The sequence below is a fragment of the Gouania willdenowi genome, chromosome 1 (genome assembly GCF_900634775.1).
Source record: "Gouania willdenowi chromosome 1, fGouWil2.1, whole genome shotgun sequence".
Taxonomy (NCBI): domain Eukaryota; kingdom Metazoa; phylum Chordata; class Actinopteri; order Blenniiformes; family Gobiesocidae; genus Gouania; species Gouania willdenowi.
This window is the reverse complement of record NC_041044.1, coordinates 8079981-8094674: the sequence shown is the minus strand read 5'-3', so window position 1 is coordinate 8094674 and position 14694 is coordinate 8079981. Positions and strand designations below refer to the sequence as shown.

The 14694-nt window shown below is 41.4% G+C and overlaps 1 protein-coding gene across 1 annotated transcript in view; it reads right to left on the bottom strand.

Moving 5' to 3' along the window:
* Nucleotides 1–4863: 4863 nt before the first annotated feature.
* The window catches only part of LOC114462791 (A.superbus venom factor 2-like), a 71184-nt gene continuing 61353 nt past the window's right edge, over nt 4864–14694 (bottom strand). Inside the window, exons 39-41 of the mRNA XM_028445829.1 lie at nt 10689–10769; nt 8786–8933; nt 4864–5008 (exon numbers count right to left, since the gene is read on the bottom strand). Coding sequence (XP_028301630.1) covers nt 4864–5008; nt 8786–8933; nt 10689–10769 — 374 coding nt within the window. The remainder of the gene's footprint in view (nt 5009–8785; nt 8934–10688; nt 10770–14694) is intronic.

Genomic DNA, 14694 nt, shown 5'->3' with positions numbered 1-14694 from the left:
TGTTCCCGCCCAAAAATACACGCGCGGCGTTGGATTGGTGGAGGTGTCCAAAGTAGCAGAAGCTGATTGGTCTAACCAGCCGCCTCTCAGTATTAGAATAGGTGGGATTGGATGTGACTGGAGATTAAAGGCAATTTTCAAAAGCATAATTAATTATATATCAATTGTATAGAGCAGTGTTTTTCAACCTTTTTTGAGCCAAGGCACATTTTTTTCATTGAAAAAATCACGAGGCACACCACCAGCCAAACATGTTAAAAAATGATACTCTGTAGCCTATATTAACAATATAGCCATTCTCATCAAAGTGTCTTGAATAGGAATCAAATAAACACAAAGAATAAAGGACTTTATCATCATTTGTATTTCTTCTTTCAAATAAAAAGTGCACTTAACATGTCCACTTCAAAAATACAGCTTGAACATAACAAATGAAACAACAATGTGGTCTTAAAGGTAGTAGAAAACGTCAAAGTGTTTTGCAAACTCTAATTCTGTCCAAAATTATTAATTACCAGGAATACAGAAATATCGTGCTTATTATGACAGAAGCAATAATATTTGGGAAAGATTTCACTGTTCTACACTGAGAAATATGAAGAGTTACATGTACAAAATGTCAATCTCAGTGTATTTCACTCACTCAGTGTGAAATCTGTGCCTGTTTGGATGAACAAAGAGCTGATTACATTAAAAATCAATGTAAATGACGCAACGTCAATTTATCTCCCCCTCAGCGACGCGACTTGCATGATCAAAGTTGAAAAATTTTAACTTTTTAAGCGACGTGAAGCGATATCTCCCGTCCTCCACTGTCTGTAGAGCGGAGGCAGCAGCCCCTCCCTCCCTCCCTCCCTCCCTCTTGACACAGATCCCACTCTTGCACTGGTTCAGTACTTCCGCATTAGGTCAAAGGTCAAGAGGGATAAACTCACCATGGCTGATGGTGTAGGAAGCGAGTCTGAGAGAGATTTAGATTATTTTACCCGTTGGAGCGTTGATTCCTTGAAGGATGTCTTGTGTAAACGTGGTATCTGTCTCCGAGGCAGAAAAACCGAGTTAGCTGCTAAAGCTCATGCTGCACACGAGCTGAAAATTCAGTTTTTCCCTGATTTTTCAAACTGTTTCAGCTGATGCCGTTACGACAGTTCACTTATCGACCTGTCCAACTTGTGCACTTCCTTCAAATTTGTAAATTTAATTTAAACAGATTTTTTTTGCAGACACAAAATGTATTTTACAAATACAAATCATTTTTTCACGCACAGATTTTTTGATCCCATAGGCCGTGTCCTGTCAAAGAGCTCACTGCAGAGCACGGACCTCTCAGTTGCCACAAAACCTTTCCGTTTCACTGCCATTTCCCATTGTCTCCTTAAACTACTGTCTTTTGGAAACCTTAAACGTGAGCAATGTAGCCAAAGATAAAGAATTGTCTACAACAAAAATAATTCCATCCTTAATTAGGCCTATTAGCTTTAATAGATACTGTATTCTTTTTAACCCATCAAATATACTGCAGTAAGTCTGTCTTCTGTGTCGCTAGGAACGCTATATTCATAGCATCGATGGTTCTGCGCGTCCTGTCTGCGTTTATATCACTATAGCTAGAAAACAAACTGCTAACAATATATTATATATATTAGGACATGCCTGAAACACCTCCCAAGGGAGGCGACCAGGAGGCATCCAAAACAAATGCCCGAGCCACCTCAGCTGGCTCCTTTCAACGTGAAGGAGCAGCGGCTCTACTCCGAGCTCCTCCCGAGTGACTGAGCTTCTTACCCTATCACGAAGGGTGCGCCCAGCCACTCTGCGAAGGAAACTCATTTCGGCCGCCTGTATCCGCGATCTTGTCCTTTCGGGCATTACCCAAATCTCATGACCATAGGTGAGGGGAGGAACGTAGATCGATCGGTAAATTGAGAGCTTTGCCCCCCGACTCAGCTCCCTCTTCACCACAACAGTCCGATACAGCGACCGCACCGATCCGTCTATCAATCTCACGCTCCATCCTACCCTCACTCGTGAAAAAGACCCCGAGATACTTGAACTCCTCCACTTGAGGTAAGGACTCTCCACCGACCCAGAGAGGGGAAGCCACCTTTTTCCGGTTGAGAACCATGGCCTCAGATTTGGAGGTGCTGATCCTCATCCCGGCCGCTTCACACTCGGCTGCAAACTGCCCCAGTTCACGCTGAAGGTCCTGACTTGATGAAGCCAACTGAACAAAATCAACTGCAAATAGCAGAGATGAAATCCTGAGGTTCCCAAATCGGACCCCCTCCGGTCCCTGGCTGCACCTAGAAATTCTGTCCATAAAAGTAATGAACAGAACCGATGACAAAGGGCAGCCCTGGCGGAGACCAACATGCACTGGAAACAGGTCTGACTTACTGCCGGCAATGCGAACCAGGCTCCTGCTGAGGTCATACAGGGAACGGACAGCCCTTAGCAAAGGGCCCCGGACCCCATACTCCCGCAGCACCCCCCACAGGGCACCACGAGGGACACGGTCGAACGCCTTCTCCAGATCCACAAAGCACATGTGGACTGGTTGAGCGAACTCCAACGAACCCTCGAGCACCCGATGAATGGTATAGAGCTGGTCCAGTGTGCTGCGACCGGGACGAAAACCGCATTGTTCCTCCTGAATCCGAGGTTCAACTATCAGCCGGATCCTCCTCTCCAGCACCCTGTAGTAGACCTTGCCGGGGATGCTGAGCAGTGTGATCCCTCTATAATTGGAGCACACCCTCTGATCCCCCTTCTTAAAGAGAGGGACCACCACCCCGGTCTGCCAATCCAGAGGCACTGTCCCCAACTGCCACGCGATGTTGCAGAGACGTGTCAACCAAGACAGTCCTACAACATCCAGAGACTTAAGGTACTGAGGACGAATCTCATCCACCCCCGGAGCCCTGCTCCAAGGAGCTTTTCAACCACCTCGGTGACTTCAGCCCGGGTGATGGGCAAGTTCGCCTCTGAGTCCCCAGCCTCTGCTTCCTCATCGGAAAACGTGGCAGTGGGATTGAGGAGACCCTCAAAGTACTCCTTCCACCGCCCGACAACATCCCCAGTTGAGGTCAGCAGCTCCCCCCTGCACTGTAAACAGTGTTGGTGAAGCACTGCTTCCCCCTCCTGAGGAGCCGAACGGTTTGCCAGAATCTCTTCGAGGCTGACCGATAGTCCTCCTCCATGGCTTTTCAAAACTCCTCCCAGACCCGAGTTTTTGCCTCTGCGACCGCGTGGGCTGCAGCACACTTGGCCTGCCGGTACCTCTCGGCTGCCTCCGGAGTCATACCAGCCAAGAGGGCCAGGTAGGTCTCCTTCTTCAGCTTAACGGCATTCCTTGCTTCCGGGCTCCACCACCGGGTTCGGGGATTGCCGCCGTGACAGGCACCAGAGACTTTACGGCTACAGCTGCGAACGGCTGCATCGACAATGGAGGAGGAGAACATGGTCCACTCGGACTCCATGTCTCCCACCTCCCTCGGGATCTGGGAGAAGCTCATCCGGAGGTGGGAGTTGAAGACCCCACTGACAGAGGGATCCTCCAGACGTTCCCAACAGACCCTCACCACACGTTTGGGCCTGCCAGGTCTGACCGGCTTCCTCCCCTGCCAGCGGATCCAGCTCACCACCAGGTGGTGATCGGTTGACAGCTCAGCCTCTCTCTTCACCGAAGTCCCCCAGTAGAACAATGGAGTCCCCAGTCAGGACACCATTAGGTCCCTTTCCAGGGACCCCAAGAAGGCCGGGTACTCTGCGCCGCTGTTGGGCCCGTAGGCCGAAACAACGGTGAGATACCTGTCCCAAACCCGAAGGCGTAGGGACGCGACCCTCTCGTTCACTGGGGTAAACTTCAACACGTGGCAGCTGAGCTGGGGGGCAATAAGCAAGCCCACCCCAGCCCGCCGCCTCTCCCCGCGGGCAATGCCAGAGAAGTGGAGCGTTCAGCCTCTTTCCAGGAGTTGGGATCCAGAGCCCAAGCTGTACGTGGAGGTGAGCCCGACTATATCTAGCCGGTACCTCTCAACCTCCCGCACAAGCTCAGGCTCCTTCCCCCCCAGTGAGGTGACATTCCATGTCCCAACAACCAGAAGCTGTGGACGGGAACCGGGCCGCCGAGGCAACCCCCCTCGACCGCCACCCAGTCCTCTCTGCACCAACCCCTACGGATCCCTCTGCGGGTGGTGGGTCCACAGGAGGTAAAATAAATGCAATTTGACAATATTATGTATTGTTCCCATTGTTTATATACCCATGCACATTACAACTCACAGAGGATTTTTATTTCATTTATTCAACAAGATTGACATTTCTATTTATGCATAACAACTCATTAATTATACATGTTTAAATGTAGCACAAAAAGTAAGGAACGTTGTGTTTGGTGGAATTGGTAGATGATTTCTTTGCTGAATAATGGCAGAATAAACTGTCCAGCATTTTTAGAGTTTTTTAGAGTTAAAGCTAATTTTTCGTGGTTTATTCCAGAAGTAAATGTTTCTTACGAACGTGGCACCATTTAAAAAGGAAAGAGGCTTTCCAACGGTAAAAGATTTATTGTTGCCAAGAAAAAGTAGAAATAATCTACAAAACACACATTTTCTTACTGTAGTTTATTGATCAAATTAGTTTTCTATACCTTCATAATTCACAGAGTCGACTAGTGTCTAACCCATTCCATTTGCATCATATTGTGGGTTCCACCCTCTCTCTCACCAGTATTTCATTGTATCATGCACTTTTCCTGGTGTTTCGGATGCTTCTTAAGTCATAACTTAACAATAGACACAACCAGAGAAGTTGGATTACACTAAATTTCTCCTGCATGGTGTGATCATTCCTCATATTCTTCTACAGTCCACAGCCACGATTTGACAGTTCAGCCACAGCGTCGTTCAGACTCTTGCATTTCTTTCCCAGCTCGGTGTTGCTCGAGCATTCAGCAGGTGAAGGCCAGCGCTCTACCCACGTGTTTTTCCCCAGTACGTAGTCAATCCTGACATGGGAGAAAGTCTGAGGTTATGATTGGAGTAGAATTTACTGAATGAGTTCCAAACTCTGATCCTGGAGGTCTCCTGTTCAGCAGCTTTTAGAGTGAAACAATCGATCAGCCTTGCTTAAGCTGCCAGTTTGAACTTGGATAATTCACTTTGTCTGGCTATATATGAAGACATCCTGTACATCTGTATTACTTCATTGTTTTGGCAAATACATATCCCTCGATTTCTCACAAACTTCATTGACCACAGTGAAATATATTCCCTCGTTTTTCAATGTTGGTCTCTTGTCGGCCCTGACACTCTGTTGCTTTGATTTGAACATAAACACATTGTCAGAGATGTAAAGAGTACTGATACATCTAACTGAAGTAGAAGTGCTGTTACTTCAGTACAAGTACAAGGAAGTCCTACATAAAATACTCAAGTATAAGTAAAAAGTAGTTCAAATAAATAGTACTCAAAGAAAAAGTTACGTTACTTTCACCGCTCGCTGACACTCCCATCATCCTCCCCAAAGAACAGACGCATTCCACAGAGACAGAGGGATGTAACCTGACACCCTACATCAGAGACATCTTTTTCAACATGAAGTTTGGAAAGGAAGAAATAAAAATAAAACCTAAAACACCATCTGACGCTTTAAAGGCAGAACTGTGATTTAAACGAATTCCAGACATGGGACCCCCATTTTAACCATTTTTCTCTACAGGAAAGAGACTCATTGTGTGCCTCCATCTGACATGTTTAATCACTAATGTAATCATCTTTCAAGGGAAATGTTTATAACTCTTCATATTCCATGATCATTGATCAAAGTGTTTTTGACTTCTTTTGTTAGGCTTTAGGCTAGAAATAATTCAAATTAGTCATTTAAGGGATAATCACTTGAAAGTCATATTTCAAGGGTTCATACAATCTGCACACACCCTATCTAGTTTTATGACTCTTTGTTTAAAAAGCACATGTGGGGACAGCCCCACCATCTTGTCTTCTTTACAGGAAAGTTGAGACTTCCGCTTCTTTCTGCCAACCAATCAGGTCTCACTCACTCCTGCACTGCAGATGTGTTTTAACCAATCAGATAACCTCCTGACATGTTAATAAAAGGCCTTGCCCTCGCTCTTGCCCCAAAAAAAGCTCTTACGCTCTCTCAACGCTCTCTGGCCCTCAGCTCTCTTACGCTCTGACTTCAGCTCAGCTTCATCCAGTCCTCTTCTTTGCCTCTGATTTAAACAGTCAGAAGTTTTTCAGTTTAGTGATGCAGAATTTTTGAGAAATTATTTGAACTTCTCTCCAGTCAGGAAGTGGCTGCAAGCCCATTCCACAATGACTAACTTTAAGTTTATCTACATTTTTTAAATTAGCCAAGCTGCTTTTTCCCATTTTTGGAGCCAGTCAATTTTTATAGCTTTCCATGAGTAACCTTTAAACGAACTCTAGCATCTTTGATTGAGAACTTGTTGGTTAAACTACCCATCGACGCCCAGGAGTGGTGCCGTGTGAGAAGGAGAACCAAAACCCCAGCCAGGCCAGTGAATGAGTGGAAAACATCCTCGGAAAAGTGCCAGGAAAAGCTTTTTCCCCACACACTGCTGGTTACGCAGAAGGAGCTGTCATTATCACACCTGTTCGAAGGAGGGTAAACTACACGCTCACACAATTCTGGCAGAAAGGTGGTTTAAAACCAAACAAATTCTCTCAATCGAAAATTCTAGATTTCATTACTTTAACTTTCCATTTTCCTTCCTCCTCCTCCTCCTCCTCCTCAGAGCGTTAGAAAATCCCTATAAATCCCAAATTCACACAAACATCTAAAACACTCAGAATGTGTATATACCATACATCTGTGTTAAAATGTACATTTTGTCTGACACCAATGAGTCAAAATAACTGAATAATTTTGAAACTACCTAATTTATCATCATGTAAAATAAACATGTACATACTGTAAACGCTGTGTTTTTATTGACATTTCAACTTTTATTAAACCTCTATTCTGACGTCAAGAACCCACTACAAAACAGGGACCTGTAACAATAAATTAAAATAAAGTGATCTAGAACATGTAAAAACCCAATTCTGGATGGCACCTCTGGCAACGAACATATTAAAATTAATAAATAATATTTATGAATATTAATTACCCTTTGTTCCCCGACAACTGTTTCAGTATAAACTTAGACCAAATCTCACACAATTGGTGCTTAATTTACTTTCCACAAAGGCATCTGTATAAAATAAAAGGTTTGCCAAAATGTCCAATTCTTTTTAAAATAAAATAGTACCAATGAATTCAATTCAAAATACTGCAAAAAAATCATCAGGCTCTGAGTAGAGCTACATTTATGAACTCTAAAACTGGGCCATTTGACTCCAGTCCACATAAGCAGCAGTAGCTAGTTCTTCTAGTGATGCTCTGAGAAAATAACCAGCATTCAATGCTGTTTTGGCGCGGTGCATTACGTTTAATCTGATTGGTCGGCTATGATGTGATTCATTTCATTGCTGTCTGGTCATTTCATTTTTTTGTAGTTTCACGATGTCCGTTGATCATTTAAAAACAAAAAATTATAATAATTTACTCAGTAACAGTTGGGTGTAGAAATGTAATGAATTACTTTACTTCTTTTAAAATGTACTTAAGCACAAGTAAAATGACTGATTTAGTAATATACTCAGATAAGTACAAGTACCCATAAAAGCATCTCAATTACAGTAACGTGAGTACTTGTAATCAGTTACGATCATCTCTACACATTGTGCAGTGTTTTCACATGAGCTCAAGGTCAGCGAGCAGAGCAAAGTTGGTCTGCCCTGTGATATACAGTATGGCTAAATCACGTTTGTACCAGCCTCGCCTGTGTACGGTGCAAGGAGGGCACCCAGCCATGAAAATAAGTGTGCTTTCTTTTTTACTTTTTAACGAATAGACAGAGACACAGACTTCATCCTCCGAACACCTGCATGTGTGCTTAGTCTGCTGAAACTTTACTTGTGAGTGTAACTAAAATAAACCACAATGAAATAGTACTAAAAGAACTGGGAAGAAGGTAGAGAAATCCTTTCAACAGAAAGGGTTTATTAGAATGGCTACATTCACTACCTATGATAAGACATTGGCTATACGTTCAAATAAAACTTTAATTTATTACAATTACCGAGTTTATCACGATAATGTTTATCATACACATCTGCTCATATTCAAATATTGGTTTCCCTTTTACCCTTTCATTATATTTTATAAACCCTTCTTTTTGTGATTATAGTAAATATAAAGTACATCAGATGTGCACCATCTTTCCTTTCTATTTCCTACTAGAACTGGAAAATATTTCTGGGTTCATAAACTAATTAATATTTGGTATCAGAGGTTTTAGGCCCTCCCTGCCAGACCATCCTGATCTGAAAGCATCATTGGACACCTTTCTAAACCACCACAGCTGATTATAAATGGTTATTAAACCATTAACCTGATAATATAACACGTGATTATTAAATTCAGATTTGATAACTTCCCTGATATCAGCAACAGTTCTGTAAATTGAAGCTGCTCTGCTCTGGTTCAGGAGAATATGGCTGAAAAGTTATTTCTCACGTCACAGATACTCATAAACCAATTTGTCCAACAATGTCCAAATGTGTCTTACATGGTTACATTTGGGGTTACTGATGAAGAAAATATGCCAAAGAAAACCTTAGTCATGTGTACACATTTCCTCTTAATTCAGTAAAACAAAAGAAATACAATTATGTTTTTCATGTTTACTTCTTACCTGTTAGTGTTAGTGTTGATGTCCCATTTGTCCTCTGTGGGACCAATAATGAGGTACTGGACACCCAGCTCCAGGTTAAGTCCATCTCTGCAGCCTCCGTTAGACATAAAAGTCCTCTTTTGACCAACTGTCACGCTATCCTCCACACCTAGAAACACAACATATTGAAGATCCAAAGACCAATCAGGCACAGATGATACTGACATGAGTGTAACATCATTACCTCATGACTAAAATACTGGGAGGATGATATTAGTATCTAAAAGTTGTGAAGTAGGGACTTAATGGATTGGAAAATTGGTGAATCTGGAGAATTTGAAGGGTAGTGAACACATTAAACTGGTTTGTGTAGTCCTCAAATTAATCCTGAATAGTTTGTGTTTGTGACAGGAACATGTACTTTCTCACCTACAGTGTTTTAGGGCATGGGAAATCTGTCTAGTCATCATTTATTGAGTGTCATGAAAACCAGACTGAGGAGAAACTTGATATTCTGACATTTACATCTTTACCAATCTGGACTATTGAGCTAAAGTTTACTCTGACACAGACATGGGCTGGCCCCGGGGCAACATGTGGCCCTAAAGTAAGCTAACAAAATGACTTTAAAAACACATACAATGACAAAAAAGCACAAAATGACACTAAAAACAGAATTACAGAACAATACTCAAAGAACAACTGAAATACAAAGAAATTGCTCCATGAACACACAAGACGCCTACAAATAAATACTTGAAAAACATAGCCACACGACTCCAAAAACACACTTATCAACAACAAAAACACAAAAAATGAGAGACAACAATAACTAACTATACAGTAGAACCAAATGTGAGCCAGCGCCCATTTTTTAAGAATATAATGATGAAATGTGCAACTCGGTGTCACGTATTGAGTTTACCTCTGTACTGAGATTATAACACTAACCCTAACATAATCCAATAAACAAATAAAACATGTGTCCGTTCACTTGGAAAACAAAAATAAACAAAAATTAATTATTAATTTTTGAGCAAAAATAATTTTTCTGGTAGTGTGCATGTGCGTGAATGCGCATATACAATCTCAGTACAACGTGAACTCAGTGCATGACACCGGAATCGATGAAACTCGTAGGAACTGGTCAATTATGCACCGATATATGATTTTTGGATATTTTGTCAATGATGAGCGATATGATTTTTTTTTCATTTTCAAACTGATCTAAAATCAGTGTATGGATCTACAGAAGATCACCTCCAACATTTTATGCAAAATTCCGTGGTTAGAAATTTGTCAAAAGTACTTTTGACATAATCCTGCTAGCAGACAAACAAAAAAAACACACAAAATAAGACAAAATGTTAAATTCGCACAAAAATACACAAAATGAATCCAAAATCACATCAAGCTATAACAAAAATAGATACAAAATTCCAAACCCTTTGTTCTTTGCTGTATTAGTGCTCAGATTGGTCATTATTTGAAATGCTGACAGGAACGTAAATAACGTCAGACGATCACATTTTTGTGGCCCCTGTTGTGATACAAGTCACCCATCTCTGCTCTGACCTATTTTGTCTTTTACAATATTTATGTTTGGTGATCCTCTAACATCAATATTTAGGATAATACCATTAATTGTATCAATTAGTTGTCTAAATAATGATTAATTTGATATTAATCTGCCACTTATTTTCAGTTCTCTCTGATAGTTTTCTAATACGTATGATTGTTTTATCAGTTTGTCCAAAACTAGACTTGTATTGTATTTATGTAGAATAACTGTTGAAATATATAACAGAGGTGGCAATGTGTTACAATACGGACTTCAAAATTCCAAACAAATAAGACCTATATATATATATATATATATATATATATATATATATATATATAGGTAACCATTGTCAAGACATACCCAGTTTAATGACTTGTGTAATCTCCATTTCATATTTGTCATAGTAACTCCTGCTGATGTTCACCACCTTCACCTGGAAAACTGAAGAAAACATACAAAGGTGCAACATTTCTATTACAGTCAAAGTTATGAGTTTGCTAAATATTGTTTAATGCATTAAAACCAAAGGCAGCACAGTAGGTTAGAGGTGAGCATTGCTGCCCGAGAGTAAAAGCCCCTTTGTTTGATTCCCACAGTCGACGCTTGGGGTCTTCCAGGGTGGAGTTTGCATGTTCTCCTGGTGCTTGTGAGTGTTTTTTCTAGGTACTCTGGATTCCTCAACAGTCTAAAAACATTCATGTTAGTTTTTAGTTTTGAGTCTTTAAAGTCAGAGTAAAGCACAAATACATTTGTGTTATGAGTTGTCACACCACAGAAACGTGTCATTAACCACTGAGCCAAATTTGAAAGATGAAAGAAATTGCTAAGTATATAAAGTTAGGTCTCAAAACCATGGAAAAACAAGCACTTCTCTCTGCTCTGAAACGTTGAGGGCGTGTCAGTTAGAGGCGCTGGAACCACGCCCACATGCAGGAAGTGGTGTATCTATGGGAGAGAGCAGTGTGAAAGCAGCTCCAGGGTTGACACTGCTTCTCTGATTGGTTTTCCAAAAGTGTTTGGATCGGGCCAAACAAGGTGTCAGTGGAAAAATATGCTCCACTCAAGTCTGATGAGTGCATCTCTCCTGGGTAGAATCAGAATCGTGGTGCAAAAAAAGGGCTAATTTCATGGACAATGTGGCACCAGCGGTTGGTTTTATTCCGACGAGTCCGAATATGTGATTTGTTTTTGGCAAGGGGCCGAACTGCGCCCGCTGGAGGCCACGGAATTTTGGTGTGCTTCAGCAGCAGGGTCGGCTTTAAGCTAATGATGGCTCTGTGACGTAACGCAGCTATGATTTCTGACGGCAATGATTTCTGACCCGCCCATTAAATCCTGAACACAGACATTTGAAACACAGTTTGTGAAGCCTCGCTCCACAATTAAAATCTAAATGGTTGAATGGCTTTTTACAAGTTTTAAGGGTTAACGTGTTTAGAAGAAAATGACTGAATTGGCTTTACACAATCTTTAAAAAGCGAATAAAAGTGAAGGATGTGTGATTGTCCTTTGTGACCTTGTACAGAATAAAACAGGGACAAGAGATGAATTCAAGACATTTTTTTTTTTTTTTAACAAAAGCCATTTAGGTAAAGTCCACAACCCTGTTCAGAAACACTTCCGTCACAAGAGTCATCCACACATTATACATCCATCTATTTTCTGACACGCTTGTTCCTGTTTTCAAGGTCGCAGAGGTCTGCTGGTGCCTATCTCTAGCTCTCAATGGACGTTAGGCAGGGGTACACCCTGGACAGGACACCGGTCCATTGCAGAGCAACACACAGACAGACAACCAATCACATTCACTCCTACGGACAATTTAGAGACTCCAATCTACCTAACAGTCACATTATTGGATTGTGGAAAAAAGCATACCCAGAGAAAACCCACGGAGCATGGGGGAAACATGCAAACTCCACACAGAAAGGACCCAAGTCTTTGAAATTAGGGCTTGAACCCAGGACCTTCTTGCTGTGAGGTGGACGTGCTAACCACATAGCCAACGGAATTCTTTAAAAAAAACTGACCAATCCCTGCTATTCAGTCAGAATGAAAATAACCAATCAGATGACTTCATGTCTCGTTCTGACCCCCTTGGTCCCTCCCTTCTGCTACCACATGATGTTGTTCCCAGGAATATCAGCACAAACGAGGATCTGAAGGGCCTGAACAGTGATGCAGAGGTTTCTCTCTTTCTGTTGGATAGCTCAGTATTGGTTTTGTTTTAAGGGGAATTTGTTAATTTTATTTCAGATGTACGCTAAAGCTTGTGGGGGAGTGGCTTTGGACGGAGCCTCGTCGGGGGCATACTGAGGGACTGTAGCTCAGAGGAGGTCTTTCTATTTTAAATCATGCTAGCTTTCCAAAATTGTGGACTGCTTCTTTAAATGATTGACCGAGTTTTGTCATTAAACAACCCAGCAAAAGTGCATATAGTAATCATGTATAGATGCAAGAAAAAGTATGGGAAGATTTGTGAATTGCCAGGATTTCTGCACAAGTTGGTCATAAAATGTGATCAGATTTTAAATGAAGTATCAACAATGGACAAATACAGTCTTCTTAAGCTAACTAACTAACTTCACAAACTGAATACAATTTGCCACCTGTCACAGTACACACTGTAAAAAGTATGTGAAGCCCTAAGAGAATAGACTTGCAAGTTCAACAAACAATAAAACTTAACTAAAATATGATTCAAAAATACTATACAATTTTTTTTTTAAAATATACTAACACACTGCAGGTCAAATTTTTGCAGGTTTTGCTCAACATGGAGCGTTACATAATGACGTGACCATTTTGGAACATAATGGGAGCACACGTTTCAGCTTTCCGCAGCAAAAACAATGAGCATTCTAGCTGCTCTAGTTTTTGTTTTTAGATCCGTTTATACAGAAAGATGCAGACATAGCGGAGAAGTTGGGATGCCTCTCTGGGGTTTGTCCCCTAAGGGTTAAATATTGCTAAATGTTACTGTGCTGATTGATTACATAAACAGAAGCTCGCTGCTATGTGCAGTTAGCTCTTGGGAAAATGGCGTCCATTTTCGGACTACTACGGTCGAATACTAAACGTGTCCTATCTCCCTTTTTATATCTTTGGTCTCAAACCTACTTCTCAAAAAGCCAATGAGAGCCAGGAGTTAGCCAACTGGGAGTCCAGTCAATGTGATGAGATGAAGGTATTGGTTAAGGTTAGAGAATATGGTTCAAAAATACTTTAAAAAGTAAATAAACCTCCATATCACTTTTTTCTGCATAAACTATGGCTACTCTCATACTGCAGGCAAAAGTGCCCTAATCAAAGTTTTTGGGGGTCAAGTGACCAAATCTGATTTTTTAAAAGCAGTGCGAACACTCAAATCTGGCCCATATCTAATTTTTCCAAATCAGATTAAGACCACTTTTATATGTGATCTTGATTCAGTTGCAAATGTGATTTTTCTCAATGCGACCTCAGTGTGAACAGCCAAGACGGATTTGATGCACGTTAGGTACGTTGACATCACTTTGTAGTAGCGGCAGTAGCAGTGAGTACGGGGCTGCAGCTGGGCGCTGTCCTCTGCTCACCATGGAGCAGAGAACAGGTTTGAAGCATCCACTGTTGATACATTCCTTTTTCTGCACAAGAACATGGAATATGTTTAGCTTTGATACTGGATTATGTAAATAGATCCACTGTCTTTTGCACGCACTGCACCTGCTTTTGTTTGATGTTCGCTGATCTGATGTTGACATTGACATTTTAAAAGTTGTTTAATAAAAGCCGGCTTACCACTAAAACAACTGTTTGAGGAAAAAAATAATAAATATCTGAATGCGTGTTGGGATCGGTTTTGCTCTGTCGGGTTCAGGTCAAAGCTTGAAGGTTTATACCATAACTGGTCTGTGTTTAAAAGCATTTCAGCAATGCAAAACGCCAAAAATTCAAAGATTCTCCAGATCTCACTGCACAAAAACTTTGACACAAACGAGAAAATGCACATGTGGGTCAGTTCGGAGCTGCAAACCGTTCACACTGGAATCTGATACAGGTCATATTTTAAATGGTAATGTGAACTGCCAAACAAAAAGTAGGATATGAGCAAAAAAATCAGAAATGAGCATCAAAGTATTTCAATTTGGTGTATTTTGTTGGAGGCCAAAGAAATCTTGGAGGCAGCTTTTCTCACAAACCACCTCTGTTGGCTCCGCCCCTCCAATAAAAACTATCACCTGTTAAATCTGTCATCTGTGGCTAAATGTTTGTTCATGTGGATCTTGTTGCGTTCTTTCTTTTTACTATGGACTTTATATTTTGTTCAGCGCTTTGAGATGACTTTGTTGTATTTTGCGCTATATAAATAAAGTAGAATTGAATT